Source organism: Thalassophryne amazonica, chromosome 2, assembly GCF_902500255.1.
Source record: "Thalassophryne amazonica chromosome 2, fThaAma1.1, whole genome shotgun sequence".
Classification (NCBI taxonomy): Eukaryota; Metazoa; Chordata; class Actinopteri; order Batrachoidiformes; family Batrachoididae; genus Thalassophryne; species Thalassophryne amazonica.
In genome coordinates, this window is record NC_047104.1 from 36,509,832 (window position 1) to 36,528,134 (window position 18,303).

The following is an 18,303-nucleotide window of genomic DNA, read 5'->3' on the forward strand; positions in this document are numbered from 1 at the left end:
CTCTCATGCCTGAAGCCCGCACTTCAGGCAGGGCGCCCTCTGGTGGTGGGCCAGCAGTACCTCCTCTTCTGGCGGCCCACACAACAATATGAGCCTTTCCCGAGCATACTTGTATCCGTGTTATTTTTGAGGATATGAAAACTTTAATTTTACCAAATAAAAAATGTAGACAAACACACTTTGGCTATTGGAAATGATGCCACTACATAGTTTGTCCAGCAGAGGATGCTCTGACAGAATCGTTTACAGTGCTGTGAAGCATGGCTGGGACCCCCATCACCCATTTTAGTGTGTGTATGGTTGTGGGACCTCTTCAGATTAATTACAAGAGACAGAGGAAAAGCAACTAACCACAAATCCTTTTAAATCAGAGTGGGAAGTTAATTTTACCAAATAAAAAATGTAGACAAACACACTTTGGCTATTGGAAATGATGCCACTACATAGTTTGTCCAGCAGAGGATGCTCTGACAGAATTGTTTACAGTGCTGTGAAGCATGGCTGGGACCCCCATCACCCATTTCAGTGTGTGTATGGTTGTGGGACCTCTTCAGATTAATTACAAGAGACAGAGGAAAAGCAACTAACCACCAATCCTTTTAAATCAGAGTGGGAAGTTTACAGTGACAAAAGACAAGTGGTTGCTATGTCGCCACACTGTAAACCTGAACAAGTTAGTAGAACTCAAAAATATTGAGGCAATCAGTTGCCACAAAACTTTTGAGTTCATAAACTTAAAAGTTAATTGTTCCCAGAAAGTGCTTGGTTTCAGTTCAGAAGGTTCCGGGTTCAAATCCCACCCCTGCCACAATTCTCCATGTAATGTGGAGTTGCGTCAGGAAGGGCATCCGGCGTAAAACTTGTGCCAATTCAACATGCAGATCCACCTTGGATTTGCTGTGGCGACCCCAAGTGCAAACAAGGGAGCAGCCGAAGGGACTTACTATACTTCATGATTATAATTAAATTAAAGTCTTTATTAAGTAAAAGTAGGTCCCTTTGGCTGCTGCCTTGTTTTCCCACTCAGGTCACCAGCACATCTGATGTGGATCTGTATGTTGATTTTGTGGTGTGGTTGATTTAATGACTGGTGTACTGTAGTAGTGGCAGTTACTGTGGCAGACTGGCAACTGACAGTGCTAAGGCTCTCTGAATACATTGTCTGTTGTCTCAGCACTCCAACTGTGGTGAGGGACAGTTCAATAAGGGAGCCCTTCTATTCACAGCTTCAGTTGGTGATTGAAGACTGTCCTGAAGGTGATGCTCCTCTGGAATTGGCAGATGTCTGTGTGTCCAGTAGTACTGACAGATCTGCTTACAAAAACTGAATCAGTCCACGTCAATCTAGTAACCATGGTGAAGGTGGCTCAGTGCTCTTTGAGATCACAAAATGTTGGTGATGAGTAGCTAGAATCTGGCTCTCAAATCCAGACCTGCTTCTGGGCATGGTGCTGCTACAGAAAGGCCTGCAGTTCCAAAAGGTTGGTGATGATTGACATGATGGAAGAGGATCATTACAGCTTGTACTGAAAGAGTTTATTCTTCTTACATTTCATGATGACTCCTCTCTTCTGTCCCCTGTTTCTCCTCAGAATGACTTTCTGTGGCATCGGGGCCAATAAATATGTGGAAGCCAACATTTCACAGAAATCCAGGACAACAGTGAAGTACACGATGAAAACTCTAGCCAGCATTGCGGAAACCATCATCTTCATCTTCCTGGGGATCTCTGCTGTGGATAAATCCAAGTGGGCCTGGGACACTGGTCTGGTGTCCTGCACACTCATTTTCATCTTCATCTTCAGAGCTGTGGGTCAGTTCCTTCTCTCTCATTTCGTTTCCTCTAATTTCATCTTCTCATTATTATAGTGAATAATCCATTGCTTACTATGAGGGGCCCCTCTTTTGCAAAAACACATTGTGTCACAGATAGAGCATATATTAAATAACTTCCACATTCTTACATTCTTCACAGATGTGAGGAAGTGATGACCAGGTGGAAATGTGACAAAAACATGCAAAAAAATTAAAAAAAACCCTAACAAAAACAACAAAATAGTCCCCTCTGTTGGCAGTGGTGGGCACAGCTAACCAAAAAGTTAGCTTTGATAACAGATAATCAGCTAACTGAGGTTATCTTTTATGAAGCTAAACCAATAAACCATCTAAAAATTTATCGGAAGCTACAGCTAACCGATAACTTCCAGTATTGTCTCCAGTACACTTGCAACTACTAACAAGCTGATTTTGAGTTATAACACTGCGATCGCTTCTCGTAGCATTAAAGGTGACCAAAGACCCAAATAATGAGTCAGCACTTCTGTCTTTGAGCGCCTTACCCACTGCGAAGCAGTTGAGAGGAGCAGAGAAGCTCAACTCTCTACTCAATAACAGTGTTGCTGTGAGGAGGAAGTCTTAAGTCTTAAAATAAAGCAGTGCTGACTTATGGTTTTTGATTTATAAATAAAATTAATATGGATAGAATAACTCCATTAATGTCAATTCTGTCATTTGTACAAAGTTCAAATATAACATATATCTTTTTATTTTAAATAATGCAGTAATTCTGAAGTTTTGTAACAAACACAGACAGATGCCAAAGGGAATATGGGTAAAATGTGCCTCCGCTAACACTGATAATTAGCGGATTAGCGAAACTGTGCCCACCACTGTCTGTTGGTAGTACAGGTGAGCCCTGTTAACTCAGGTGAGTTGGGGTCCACAAAATTAGACCGTGAGTTATCTGAAACCCAGAGTTAATTAAGTTGACCAAAAATACTTTACATCAGCTTACCTTGCCATATAAAGAGTTGCATCCAAAAACTTTGAATCGTCAGGAGTCTTCGGCACAGAATCGTCGCTGACCTGCAGCAGCTGGAGGAAGAAGAAATCATCGTCCAGAATCGTCCACACTGACGAGCCATCCCAAAGAAATAGTCAAATCAAAATTTCCTTTTATAGATAGTGTAAATTTTCGGGGTCCACAACTTGACTGCGAGTAAAGCCAAATCGTGACTTACGTGTGCGCGAGCTAATGGGGCTCACCTCTGTAGGGTTTGTTAGTTATATTGTATGTTTTTTTCTGGCAGATTCAAACTGTCCTGTCGTTTAATAACCTCTGTGCCCTAGGCGTGATTGGCCAGACCTGGATTTTGAACCGCTTCCGCCTTGTCCCATTGGACAAAATTGACCAGGTAGTGATGTCGTACGGTGGCCTGCGAGGGGCAGTGGCATTTGCACTGGTTGTTCTTCTGGATGACAAACAGGTCAAAGCCAAGGATTACTTTGTTGCAACGACCATCGTGGTTGTTTTCTTCACAGTCATGTTTCAGGTAGGGATGACTGCATTAATGCTTTAAACTGACCACATTAGGTGAAAGTGCGGAAAATAGTTTTGCCATCTCTTTTTTTTAACCAAATGATTTCTGTGTTCCACTTTACCATGTTTTTTTAATGTTTTGATATTTTATGCACCACTGGTATGGGCTCATGTCCCACATGACCTTTAACTTCAAGTCCAAAAAATAAATAAATAAAAGGGGGGGGGGGGGGGGTCCAATTGGTTTATTCTAATTGGTATTTTCAAATTCCCAGTTTTGGCCTTCACCTTAAAATTATTCTCAAACTGATTAGATAATAAAATTAAATACAGCTTAATATCATTCCATTTAAGGCTGTGTGACATACTGTGTTTCTTTCAGACACTGTAAAAAAGTCTGTTGATATCTAATATATAAATGTGACTCTGTGTGTGTGTGTGTGTGTGTGTTTGCTATGTACAGCCACAGTAATTAAGCAATCAACACCAAACTTGCTATGGTCACTGAGGGCACAAAGGGGGAGGTCACTGGGGCCCTTAGGTTGAAAGCGTGTGTGCGCTAGTAGTTTATATTTACACTAAACCAGTGGTGGGCACAGTTCTGCTAACTTCAGCTAACTTTGAAAACCGTTACCGGACTAATTAACTTCCACTAGATTTAGTTCAGATAACTTTTAGACCACTAATATATATCATTTTGCAGGCATAGGGAATAAAGCTTAACAGTTAAAAACATTTGTAAAGCCTGAAATCATACATTTTAGTTCCTGCAAGTTACGTGTTTTGTAGTAGACAGACAGCTATGAGAGGTAGAGCTGGCTAGCAGAGACAAAAGAAGAGAAGAAAAAAAAAGATAATTTATTTTCACAGACATACGGTCATGCAGACATATGGGAGGAGTCATGCACAGCGAGGCAGTTTTGACTTATGGTTAAAATTTTAAACAAACTAATTCCAGACAGGTTCTTGAAATCAACGTCACCTCTGTCACTTGTACAAAGTGAAAATGTCAGCTATATGCAGAGGTGTCAAATCCGGCTATAGAAAGTAAAAGCCCTCGCATGTGTTGCTTCTACCCGTGCGCCTAAAACAGGTGATCTCAATAATTAGCTCATCCATCTGCCTGAAGAGCTGAACTAATTACAATCAGATGGTTTATTGGGAAGGTGGAACAAATATGTGGCTGGACCTTTACTTTCTGAAGCTGGATTTGACACCTTTGGCTATATGTTTTAGTTTTAAAGTAATACACTAATTTTGCAAGTTTTAACATTTACAGATACACATGCCAAAAGGCATTATGGGAAAATAGAGCTCCTGTCATCAGTGGTTGGTCGGTTTATAAAATCCAACACACAATTTACTGCAACATGCGTGTTGGCTTTTACAAATAAATCTATATTTGTAAATATGTTTTTTTTTTCATCTGTAAAAAAAGGCATTTGAAAACTGAAAATTCTGTTTAAGTGATTCAACACGTATAGCAAATGTGTAACAATTGGTATTCACACTCCCATCCAGTAGATGGCAGTGTTCATGGCAGTGTGAATACCAATTGCCACACCTTTGCTATACATGCTGAATCACACTGCACTGCTTGACATGGCAATAAAGTGAGCACCAAGTTACTGCAGGTTATGTGTCCATTTAGACAGGATTAAAGAAACTCTACAGAATTTTGACACAGAACCACAATAATGTGATTGCTTAGAGCTTGCATTAATGTACACAGTTGACCTTTAACTGTTAAAATGGCAAAATAAGCACTTTTATATGTAAAACAGCCACTAATTGCTGAGGTGTCCCCCCCCCCCCCCCCCCAAAAAAAAGTAAAATATTGAACTTTTGTTTTGTTTTGCGGTTTGTTGTTATAAATCTTAAGTGAGCTGCATCATCCTTAAAAGCTGGCCAGGAAGTGGTGAGCTGTGATTTAAAGCCTGGTTTGGACTGCGTCCTGGACTTTATTTTTCCTGTGACTTTTCGCTGAAAGATACTCACCACCTCTCTGAACCGATCTGTGCTCAAACACATCAGTGATGACAAACAGCTGGTTTCTAATTCAGTTTTTACAGTGTGTGAGTGAATGTTCACTGCATTCATCTCATCGCCCCTTCTTTCAACCTTTCATTTGTTTTTATATGAAGTGTGCTTTGAAAAGTGTTGTTTAAGAAGTTTGTTATTAATTTGGATAAGTTCCAGCGTGTGGGCTGATAAAACAGTCAATAAGGCATTCTTCTGAAGCTACACTCCATAAATGATGGGTTAAAGGTTAAACGAGGAGCTTGAGACCGAAAGATCCTCGGTTCAAATTCCTGTCAGACTAGGAAATCACTGTGGGCTCTTGGGTAAACTTCTTAATTACAAGTTAGTCCTGGGCCTGGTTGCATGTATTATTTTGCAGCTCAGCAGCACATCTGAGACAAGAGTCTCTTCACCCTAAGCGATCAAAGGGATTAATGGGATTATTAACCATCAGATGACAAGGTAAAACCTCTTAAATCATTCTAAAGTTTTATATATACAGTGAGGAAAATAAGTATTTGAACACGCTGCGATTTTGCAAGTTCTCCCACTTAGAAATCATGGAGGGGTCTGAAATTTTCAGCTTAGGTGCACGTCCACTGTGAGAGACATAATCTAAAAAAAAAAAAAATCCGGAAATCACAATGTATGATTTTTAATAATTTATTTGTATGTTACTGCTGCAAATAAGTATTTGAACACCTGTGAAAATCAGTGTTAATATTTGGTACAGTAGCCTTTGTTTGCAATTACAGAGGTCAAATGTTTCCTGTAGTTTTTCACCAGGTTTGCTCACACTGCAGCAGGGATTTTGGTCCACTCATCCATACAGATCTTCTCCAAATCTTTCAGGTTTGGAGTTTCAGCTCCCTCCAAAGATTTTCTATTGAGTTCAGGTCTGGAGACTGGCCAGGCCACTCCAGGACCTTGAAATGCTTCTTACAGAGCCCCCTCCTTAGTTGCCCTGGCTGTGTGTTTGGGGTCATTGTCATGTGGGAAGACCCAGCCATGACCCATCTTCAATGCTCTTACTGAGGGAAGGAGGTTGTTTGCCAAAATCTTGCAATACATGACCCCATCCATCCTCCCTTCAATACAGTGCAGTCGTCCTGTCCCCTTTGCAGAAGAGCACCCCCAGAGTATGATGTTTCCACCCCCATGCTTCACGGTTGGGATGACTTTCTTGGGGTTGTTCTCATCCTCTAAACATGGCAAGTGGAGCTGATTCCAAAAAGCTCTATTCTGGTCTCATCTGACCACATGACCTTCTCCCATGCCTCCTCTGGATCATCCAGATGGTCACTGGTGAACTTCAAATGGGCCTGGACATGTGCTGGCTTGAGCAGGGGGACCTTGCTGCCCTGCAGGATTTTAAACCATGACAGCATCATGTGTTACTAATGTAAGCTTTGTGACTGTGGTCCCAGCTCTCTTCAGGTCATTGACCAGGTCCTCCTGTGTAGTTCTGAGCTTTCTCAGAATCATCCTTTCCCCACAAAGTGAGATCTTGCATGGAATCCCACACCAAGTTAGATTGACAGTCATCTTGTGTTTCTTCCACTATCTAATAAATAATCATAACAGTTGTTGTCTTCTACCAAGCTGCTTGCCTGTTGTCCTGTAGTCCATCCCAGCCTTGTGTAGGTCTACAGTTTTGTCCCTGATGTCCTTAGACAGCTCTTTTGGTCTTGGCTATGGTGGACAGGTTGGAGTGTGATTGATTGAGTGTGTGAACAGGTAACAAGTTCAAACAGGTGCAATTAATACAGGTAAAGAGTGCAGCATAAGAGGGCTTCTTTAAGAAAAATTAACAGGTTTGTGTGAGCCAGAATTCTTGCTGGTTGGTAGGTGTTCAAATACTTATTTGCAGCAGTAACATACAAATAAATTATTAAAAAATCATACATTGTGATTTCCGGATTTTTTTTAGATATGTCTCTCACAGTGGACGTGCACCTAAGATAAAAATTTCAGACCCCTCCATGATTTTTAAGTGGGAGAACTTGCAAAATTGCAGGGTGTTCAAATACTTATTTTCCTCACTGTCTATATAGCAGATTTTGTCCTGTTTTGTACATATAGCGGACAAAATTCACTGGTGCACCTAAATCCATTATATGTGAGTCTTCACCTCCAGTGGCCTTTCTGATTAAAAACCTTGTGTCAGTTTTTTTTTGGACAACTAGAGGCTGGTTCTGTCATCAAAATTTCTCAAGGATTTTACCCATCAACACAACAATTGGCAGCTTTTGGCCATCAGTATTACCCCAATGTCCTTAAATTAAAACCTATGCATTTGCAATTGTATCTGTCACAGTACTTCAAAAACCTGAGTGAACAATAGGAGTGTCTGGGTTTATGACTGTGCTGGATCAAGGCTAAGATGCCAGTTTTCAATGAGTTCCTGGCATCTGCTATAAGCAGTATATCTGTTTGTGATGAGTGTTGAATATCTTGAGAGATTGATTTATCTCGGCAGTGACATTCATGTCTTTTTGGAGCTCAGTCTGAGAGGTTGAGAGAAGCCTGGGAAGAACGTATAGAGTCATGAAGTTCCTAAACTCAGGTGTTTGATGATGCTGATACCATTGCAAATGAAAAAAGTCTAAGTCTTTAGATTTCTGCTGCTTCTAGTCTTACTGTATGGTTGTGGTACGTGAATTCAAGCCAGAGTCCTAAGATTATTGCTGGATGTCTTTGGTACACAGTTTGGGAATACTGGGATACCGATTGTGCTGTATTTTACTGTATGTGTGTGTACCCTGGGCATGGTTTCTGCCTCTGGGAACTGTAGGTGGTCCTCCAGTATACAGATAATCCTTTTTGGGGTTGGCAGCGAGATTAGCACTTCAGCCACCAAAAAAAAAAAAAAAAGTACAGTACCTTGCAAAGCTAAAAAACAAAAAAGCAAGACCCTTGAGAGTAATTCTGTAGATGCTTTCCATCGGAAGGTATCAGTTATTTAGAACCACATCCCTGAATGAGATGAAAACACCAGAGAGTACCAAGGCCTTGCCTATGTAGGATGGCAGCTCGTGCAGTGCTGAGAAGTCATCCATTGCATGTGTGTCCACCTGGAACATTTTTCACTCAGCAAGGATGACCAACTTCCCCTACTGTTGAGGGAGCTTGGAAAACTCCACAGTGCAGTGGCTGCGCTGTCTGAGGTGTGAAGTCCTGGAAGAAGCCAGGGGCCTCATCTACAAAGTGTGGTTTTGCACAAAAACGTGGTGTACATCTATCTCCACGCCAACATTCAGATGTATTAAAAGTGAAATGACTGTGGAAATGTGTGGTCCATCACACAAAAATCTTGGGTGGTGTACACATGTTTCTACAGTTATTGTTCTACTGTGGACACAAAGAAGTTATGCTGACAACCATTAACAGTGTAAAAAGAAGGTCATTAGAGTGATGTGGACATCAGCGACACAGTGATGAAGGTCATTAGAGTGATGTGGACATCAGCGACACAGTGATGAGCAATTAACACACTCGTGTTTAATCAATGATATAGATGGATCAAATCAAATCAATTTTATTTATATAGCGCCAAATCACAACAACAGTTGCTCCAAGGCGCTTTATATTGCAAGGCAAAAGCCATACATTAACTACAGAAAAACCCCAACAGTCAAAACGACCCCCTATGAGCAAGCACTTGGTGACAGTGGGAAGGAAAAACTCCCTTTTAACAGGAAGAAACCTCCAGCAGAACCAGGCTCAGGGAGGGGCAGTCTTCTGCTGGGACTGGTTGGACTGAGGGGAGAGAATCAGGAAAAAGACATGCTGTGGAAGACAGCAGAGATCAATCACTAATGATTAAATGCAGAGTGGTGCATACAGAGCAAAAAGAGAAAGAAACAGTCAGTGCATCATGGGAACCCCCCAGTAGTCTAAGTCTATAGCAGCATAACTAAGGGATGGTTCAGGGTCACCTGATCCAGCCCTAATTATAAGCTTTAGCAAAAAGGAAAGTTTTAAGCCTAATCTTAAAAGTAGAGAGGGTGTCTGTCTCCCTGATCCGAATTGGGAGCTGGTTCCACAGGAGAGGAGCCTGAAAGCTGAAGGCTCTGCCTTCCATTCTACTCTTAAAAACCCTAGGAACTACAAGTAAGCCTGCAGTCTGAGAGCGAAGCGCTCTATTGGGGTGATATGGTACTAAGAGGTCCCTAAAATAAGATGGGACCTGATTATTCAAAACCTTATAAGTAAGAATAAGAATTTTAAATTCTATTCTAGAATTAACAGGAAACCAATGAAGAGAGGCCAATATGGATGAAATATGCTCTCTCCTTCTAGTCCCCGTCAGTACTCTAGCTGCAGCATTTTGAATTAACTGAAGGCTTTTCAGGGAACTTTTAGGACAACCTGATAATAATGAATTACAATAGTCCAGCCTAGAGGAAATAAATGCATGAATTAGTTTTTCAGCATCACTCTGAGACAAGACCTTTCTAATTTTAGAGATATTGCGCAAATGTAAAAAAGCAGTCCTACATATTTGCTTAATGTGCGCATTCAAGGACATATCCTGATCAAAAATGACTCCAAGATTTCTCACAGTATTACTAGAGGTCAGGGTAATGCCATCCAGAGTAAGGATCTGGTTAGACACCATTTTTCTAAGATTTGTGGGGCTAAGTACAATAACTTCAGTTTTATCTGAATTTAAAAGCAGGAAATTAGAGGTCATCCATGTCTTTATGTCTGTAAGACATTCCTGCAGTTTAATTAATTGGTGTGTGTCCTCTGGCTTCATGGATAGATAAAGCTGGGTATCATCTGCGTAACAATGAAAATTTAAGCAATGCTTTCTAATAATACTGCATGTATAAAGTGAATAAAATTGGTCCTAGCACAGAACCTTGTGGAACTCCATAATTAACCTTAGTCTGTGAAGAAGACTCCGCATTTACATGAACAAATTGTAATCTATTAGATAGATATGATTCAAACCACCACAGCGCAGTGCCTTTAATACCTATGGCATGCTCTAATCTCTGTAATAAAATTTTATGGTCAACAGTATCAAAAGCAGCACTGAAGTCTAACAGGACAAGCACAGAGATGAGTCCACTGTCTGAGGCCATAAGAAGATCATTTGTAACCTTCACTAATGCTGTTTCTGTACTATGATGAATTCTGAAACCTGACTGAAACTCTTCAAATAGACCATTCCTCTGCAGATGATCAGTTATCTGTTTTACAACTACCCTTTCAAGAATTTTTGAGAGAAAAGGAAGGTTGGAGATTGGCCTATAATTAGCTAAGATAGCTGGGTCAAGTGATGGCTTTTTAAGTATTGGTTTAATTACTGCCACCTTAAAAGCCTGTGGTACATAGCCAACTAATAAAGATAGATTGATCATATTTAAGATCGAAGCATTAATTAATGGTAGGGCTTCCTTGAGCAGCCTGGTAAGAATGGGGTCTAATAGACATGTTGATGATTTGGAGGAAGTGACTAATGAAAATAACTCAGACAGAACAATCGGAGAGAAAGAGTCTAACCAAATACCAGCATTACTGAAAGCAGCCAAAGATAACAATATGTCTTTGGGATGGTTATGAGTAATTTATTTCTCTAATAGTTAAAATTTTATTAGCAAAGAACATCATGAAGTCATTACTAGTTAAAGTTAAAGGAATACTTGGCTCAATAGAGCTCTGACTCTTTGTCAGCCTGGCTACAGTGCTGAAAAGAAACCTGGGGTTGTTCTTATTTTCTTCAATTAGTGATGAGTAGTAAGATGTCCTAGCTTTACGGAGGGCTTTTTTTTATAGAGCAACAGACTCTTTTTCCAGGCTAAGTGAAGATCTTCTAAATTAGTGAGATGCCATTTCCTCTCCAACTTACGGGTTATCTGCTTTTAGCTGCGAGTTTGTGAGTTATACCACGGAGTCAGGCACTTCTGATTTAAGGCTCTCTTTTTCAGTGGAGCTACAGCATCCAAAGTTGTGCTCAATGAGGATGTAAAACTATTGACAAGATAATCTATCTCACTCACAGAGTTTAGGTAGCTACTCTGCACTGTGTTGGTATATGGCATTGGAGAACATAACAAAGAAGGAATCATATCATTAAACCTAGTTACAGCGCTTTCCGAAAGACTTCTACTGTAATGAAACTTATTCCCCACTGCTGGGTAGTCCATTAAAGTAAATGTAAATGTTATTAAGAAATGATCAGACAGAAGGGGGTTTTCAGGGAATACTGTTAAGTCTTCAATTTCCATACCATAAGTCAAAACAAGATCTAAAGTATGATTAAAGTGGTGGGTGGACTCATTTACATTTTGAGCAAAGCCAGTTGAGTCTAATAATAGATTAAATGCAGTGTTGAGGCTGTCATTCTCAGCATCTATGTGGATGTTAAAATCGCCCACTATAATTATCTTATCTGAGCTAAGCACTAAGTCAGACAAAAGGTCTGAAAATTCACAGAGAAACTCACAGTAACAACCAGGTGGACGATAGATAACAACAAATAAAACTGTTTTTTGAGACTTCCAATTTGGATGGATAAGACTAAGAGTCAAGCTTTCAAATGAATTAAAGCTCTGTCTGGGTTTTCGAGTAATTAATAAGCTGGAGTGGAAGATTGCTGCTAATCCTCCCCCTCGGCCCGTGCTACGAGCATTCTGACAGTTAGTGTGACTCGTGGGTGTTGACTCATTTAAACTAACATATTCATCCTGCTGTAACCAGGTTTCTGTAAGGCAGAATAAATCAATATGTTGATCAATTATTATATCACTTACTAACAGGGACTTAGAAGAGAGAGATCTAATGTTTAATAGACCACATTTAACTGTTTTAGTCTGTGGTGCAGTTGAAGGTGCTATATTATTTTTTCTTTTTGAATTTTTATGCTTAAATAGATTTTTACTGGTTGTTGGTGGTCTGGGAGCAGGCACCGTCTCTACGGTGATGGGGTATTGGGGGGATGGCAGGGGGAGAGAAGCTGCAGAGAGGTGTGTAAGACTACAACTCTGCTTCCTGGTCCCAAAGATGGATATAAAATCATGCGCAAAATGATGCATAAAATGGCACTAGAAGTGGTTGCATTAGCATTGTCAGGGGACCTTGCAAATGGTGTAATCTGACGTGAGTGTGTATTGAGGGAACGTGAGGATTTACTTGCAAATGACAATAATGGGCTCATAAACCGATTTTGATTACCAAGGCCACTGTTACTGGAGTTGCGTGCAGAACTGCGGCAATTCCAGAGCGCAATACGGTGAGGAGCCAGGGATTGTCTGTGCCCACACAGGTGCTGACCACGTTGGGCTTCCTGGAAACAGGAAGTGTAACAGTCAACCTTGAGTCGAGCCATGCCAGCTGTGTGGAATGCAATCATCTGAGTGTCATCCAGGTACATCACATTCCAATATTAAACCATTTGCAGTGGCAGCCGGTTTCCCGAATGTAGGGCTGCAACAAACAGTTATTTGGATCATCGATGAATCTGATGGGGTTTTGACATGATTAATCGATTAATCGGATTAACGGGGAATTTTTTAAAAATGTGCCAGGGAAACAATTTTTCTCTACTTCCGTCACTTTATTTAACAACAGAACATTATTTGAAACGTTAAAATACTTGAAAATCAACAAATCGTCAAATATCCCTTGGCTGTTGAAATATAAAATAATAAAAAATAAAACAGTTTATAATAAAGAACAAAAATAATTATTTCAAATGGCATTGCTTTTTCAAAGTGCTGAGTTGCCATAAAACAACATTGATACATATAAATGTTATAAAATATATGGTGAAAAAAGAGGTATTTTTGTTGCTGCAAATGAGCAATTAGCATAACCAGTTAACCATAAAACCTAAATCAAAAACTGTAGGCTGACTCATTATATGTGCGACATTCTCTGTATAACTTGTAAACTATGTGGTCATTTTGTTGTGGGCTGGGGTGTTTGGCTGGCTTGGTTTTTGTTTTCTGTTTCTCCCACCAGGTGGTATGCATTCAGGACTGAGTGGCTGAGCATTAGGACCTCACCCTGAACACCTGAGGCTTGTTTTCACGTGCAGGTCATCAGGACTCACAGCTGTGGTGTATTTTGTCTTGATCAGAGATTGCTGCATTTAAACCTTGAATGCACAGTGTGTGATTGCCAGAGACTCGACCTTGTGAGCAGACGTGTGAGATCGACGTCAGGAGAACAATCTCGCCATCACGGACGCAGAGACCGCTCCAGACTTGGTTTGTCGCGGCCACCTGGGGGGTGTCGGCGGGGTCCCTGGGTCCGAACTGCTGTGGCTCCGGACCGTTTGCGCTGTTGAGAGTGCGCCGTGTTTCCACCTCACCAGACCGCGGACTTTTTAGTTGTTTAGCACTTCACCCACTGTTATGTTTATTAAATTCTGTTATCTTTTGAACCGTGCTCTGCTTATTTTATGCTGGGTCCTTTCAAATGCTGGGTCGGTGCTCCGACCGCGTCCGAAACATAACAGTAGTCTCTGGCCATTTAACAATGGACCAGCGGAAGCAGAGACGGTATTTTTGCCGGGAATGCTGCAGCAGTTGTTGGAGTTGATCCGGGATCAGTTGCGGGTGCTCTCCGCCCGGGTTGTGCGTGTTGGTGCGCGCATGGCGGAGTTTACAGCTTGGGTCGTGTCGCACCCCACTGTTACGGCTGTAGCCCCGTCTCCTCCCGTGCAGCTGGCTCCGACGCCTGTTGTAGCAGCCCCGGTGGTATTTAGTTTGCACTTTAAGCTGTTTGTTATAACCTGCTGTTATTTACAGCAGTGTGAATGGGTTTTTACTCTGTTACCATGGGGATTTTCTTATTTGGCACTTTGGCTCCCTCTGTTGGTGACAGAGTCACATTACCGTTCAGGTTCAAAGGATGGAAAACACGTTTTTCCATTCTTTGCACTTGACGACGTAGGCCAATGTTAGTTTTTTTTTATTGGTCTATTATCTGTTTCTTGTTTTAGTATGTGGTGTTTTTATCAGGGGTTTATTTGTTGTTTTTGTGGGTTTTAAAGCACTGTCTGTGGTCTGGTGGAGTTGAAAATGCAGGCTGTCTGGAGCATAGTTTGACCCAGGTGACTTTATGTTTGTCTGTTGGTCTTTTTTATTTCTTTTGGTTTCACCTCCCAGGGTTTGATGGGATGGTCCTCTGGGGGGTGATGGGGGGGTAATTGGGTTGTTTTTTCTTTTTTTTTTGTTTTTGTTGTTCCCTCTCTTCTCCTCTGGCTCCAGCCGTGTGAGCCGTAGGTTGTCGGCGTTGCTGGGGTGGTGCAGTTTGGTTGTGCTGGGCGTTTCTCAGATAACCTCTGCATCCGGGAGGGGGGGGGGGGGTTTGGGGTGTTGTTTTTTTGTTGATTCCCTGTTCCACCTCCGGCTTTGGCGCGCCTTTGAGCCGTATGCCATCGGCGTAGCTGAGGTTTGGGGCAGTGGAATATACCCGCAGCTGGTGGCTGGTTTAAAAGTCGGAGGGGTGGCGCCGTCTTGTGCCGTACGCCATTACCGCTGTTCCACTCCTCCCGGTTGACTTTTGGGGTATAGTCGTGGTTGGTGACACTGGACGTACTTCCAGTTTCCACTGCGCTGAGGGGGTGGGGTTGGGGTTGTTTTGTTTGTATGTTTTTTTTTCCCCCCAGTTTCCGCCCTCAGGGTGTGACTGTGGTGTCCTCTGGGGGGGAAAGGGCGGTGGGTCTGTTAGTCATGAGGGGGGGCGTCTCCTGGGGTTTGATGGAACGGTCCTCTGGGAGGCACTGGGAGTCCCCGTGGGTGACTTTGGATCCCAGAGGGACCTCGGCTGTGGTTATTACTCCTGGAGCTGGGGGGTGTTGGTCCCTACTTGTCGTCCGGGTGGGGGGGGGTGTTAGCGTTTTTTTTTGTTTGCAAGCTTAAGTTTGGGTTGTGTTTTTTCTTTTCTCCTCTTCCCGGGGTTTGATGGGACGGTCCTCTGGGGAGGGGGGGTTGGTATGGTTGTTTGTGTTTGTCTTTTTTTTGTTTTATGACTAAGCAGACTTTAACACACAGTCGGAAGAAGGCTGAGTGCACAGGTTCAAGAACTCCTGGCCAAAATTATGCAAAGTGAACAACTAAAGCAAGAGTCGACAGGAATGAACGCAAAGGTGGAGACTCTAACAGGTTTGCTAAATGAAACAGAGGGCAAGACCATCAAAGTCAACAAAGGATATCTCTGCACTGGAGTGTCAGCTGCGGAGCAGTCTACTGCAGACAGGCTCAGGGTGAGAAAGGACGAGCTCCTGGATGAGAGTGATGGTCTCGGCACAAAGTTCCCTGTTGACAGAGAAGAGGCGGCTGGAAGCGTGCATTATCCAGCTGAAGGAAGAACTAGAGAAGCTCAACATTGAGATGATCAATGACTGCATGAAGAAATTAACATTGCAGGTTGAGCAGCTGATGATGGAGCTGTCGTCAGAGCACAGTAACGCACAGCTCCTGGAGACGGGCCTTCCCCAGCTGGATCGTCAGCACAAGGAGCTGAAACAACACTTCACCCACTGTTATGTTTATTAAATTCTGTTATCTTTTGAACCATGCTCTGCTTATTTTATGCTGGGTCCTTTCAAATGCTGGGTCGGTGCTCCGACCGCGTCCGAAACATAACACATTTCACAATGACACATGTGACTCATGTCTCTTTCTCTAAAATTGTATTGTAGCATTATTAGTTATTATTACTATTACTATTGTTGCTATTATTATTAATATATAAATAAAAATACATTTAAAAATATTATAATTTGTAATACATTTGACTCTTTTATGACAACAAACGCTGAGCCATTAATTATTATACAGAAAACAAATGCACAAACATGCTGAAATGCCAACAGCTTAATGCTAACTTTAACATTGAAAACGTCATAGACATGCTAATGTGTTAGCATCGGCTTTAGCATAAAATACATCTATCAACTGTTTCAGAAGACCATAACAGGTCAGTTTTACATAAAAAAAAGGTAAATATTCCTCACAGACATATGCTCTTTAGTGTTTTCGTGGGGAAAAATTAACATAAAGCGAAAGAAAACAAATGAAACCAATGAAGCAGCAGCTCGAAGCACTCCTTCATTGGTTCAAGATTCAAAGCAAAGCTCGATTGATTAGATGGAAGAAAAAACATTTGCGGTAAAACAAAGTTATTTAGCAACTAATTGATGACTAATTTAGTTGACAACTACTTTAATAATCGATTTTAATCAATTAACTCGATTAGTTGTTTCAGCTCTACCCGAATGTAATCTGAGCTGTTGAGTGCACACGTGTTCACATCATATGTGAGGTGCAAATGTGCGTCAGGCTGGTGGCTGACACGGTGCATGATGGCAGCTGCTTGCTGTGTAAATAGTGTATTCGTGTAATTGATGTGAACGGAAACCAGCGCGAGCACATTTGGGCATGTGCGCATTCAAATATTTTATTTATTATTATTATTAATGTCTTTTTTATTTTTGCTTTATAGTGAGAGCTGCAGAGCTTCTTAACAGGCTTACTGTGTTCTGTATTTGTCAATAAATGTGTGTCTAAGTTGTGAATGTCACAATGTCAGTGGAGGCGTGCCTCACCTTTTTAAGCTCACAGCGTTTCGGCCTCACACACACGCTCCGTAGCTCCCATTAACTTTTTTCCAGTTTCATGATTAATCCGTTTAACAGCACACTGAATAAACTGTCCCCGCGTTTCTCCACATAATTTCCAGTCATCCGTAGTATAATTTATTTTCTGTGTTCATGTCTGATGTTACGTCGTGGGAATCCCTGCTCAAAGAGCTTATTTACATGAAATTGCATATTTAAATGGGGCATGGCCAGGGAGGAAGGATGGAGGGAGTGACAGTTACTGTGGTAGACCAGTAACTGGAACTGGAAAAATGTTCGTGGGAGCTACGGAGCATGTGTCTGTGAGGCCAACCCGCTGTGAGCTTAAAAAGGTGAGAGCGCCTCCGCTGGCCGTGTGACATTCACAACTTACACATGCTTTTATTGACAAATACTGCACACAGGAAGCCTGTTAAGAAGCTGTCTGTGCCCGCGCTGCTTTACGTTCGGATCAGTTACACAAATACACTATTTAAACAGCAAACACCTGCCATTGTGCACTGTGCCAGGCAACAGCCTGATGCACATTTGCACATCAAGTATGATGTGAAAATGGGTGCAGTCAATAGAGCCTTTGCATGTGACATCACAGGTCATGTGCAGGGTGGTACCATCCACAGCTGCAGGTCAAGTTTAGCCGGTCACAATACAGTTGGCTCTGAAAACAAGCCATCTCAACTCCTCTTTCCTCCATTTTTTTGCCATTTTTTTCTGCTATTACATCACAGCTAGGGTTAGAAATAGCAACTTTAAAAAAAGTGCTACTAAAACATTACTCCTTTCGTTAAGGAAACCACGGGACCACAAAAACAGGAAAAAAAGAGTGACCTGGATTTCTCTCTACAAACACTCAGCAGCGAACACAACATTCAGTGAAGTTAATTTTAAACAATATCACAAAGGGTAGGGTTAGAAATACTGAAATAAAAAATAAATGTGCCACAAAACAAAACATACTTGTTTTGTGAAGAAAGCCGCGCACGGCGGGACCTGACAAAAAATACTTTTTTTTCACAAACACAGAGGAGCGAACACAATATTCAATAAAGTTAATTTTAAACAATATCACAAAGGGTAGGGTTAGAAATACTTAAATAAAAATAAATACGCCACAAAAACATTGCTCGTTTTTCTATGGAAGCCGTGAGGGGACCACGAAAAAGGGAGGGAGACTTCGCTCGTTTTTTCTCAACAAACACAGCAGCGTCAATAATGTTAATGACAAACTTTTTCAGTAAATACTATTATAAATATGCAAGTCTGCAATCCTCAATTAACTTACATGGGGGGGCATGGAAACGGGCTCTCGCTGCAAATGGCGCTTTAATGTTGGAATGTGATGTATCTGGATGACATTCAG

The 18,303-nt window shown here is 41.5% G+C and overlaps 1 protein-coding gene across 1 annotated transcript in view; it reads left to right on the forward strand.

The window, feature by feature from the left end:
* The window catches only part of slc9a5 (solute carrier family 9 member A5), a gene marked incomplete at its 5' end in the record, with an annotated part of 96,836 nt that overhangs the window by 35,210 nt on the left and 43,323 nt on the right, over positions 1–18,303 (forward strand). Inside the window, 2 exons of the mRNA XM_034184962.1 lie at positions 1,593–1,813; positions 3,130–3,332. Coding sequence (XP_034040853.1) covers positions 1,593–1,813; positions 3,130–3,332 — 424 coding nt within the window. The remainder of the gene's footprint in view (positions 1–1,592; positions 1,814–3,129; positions 3,333–18,303) is intronic.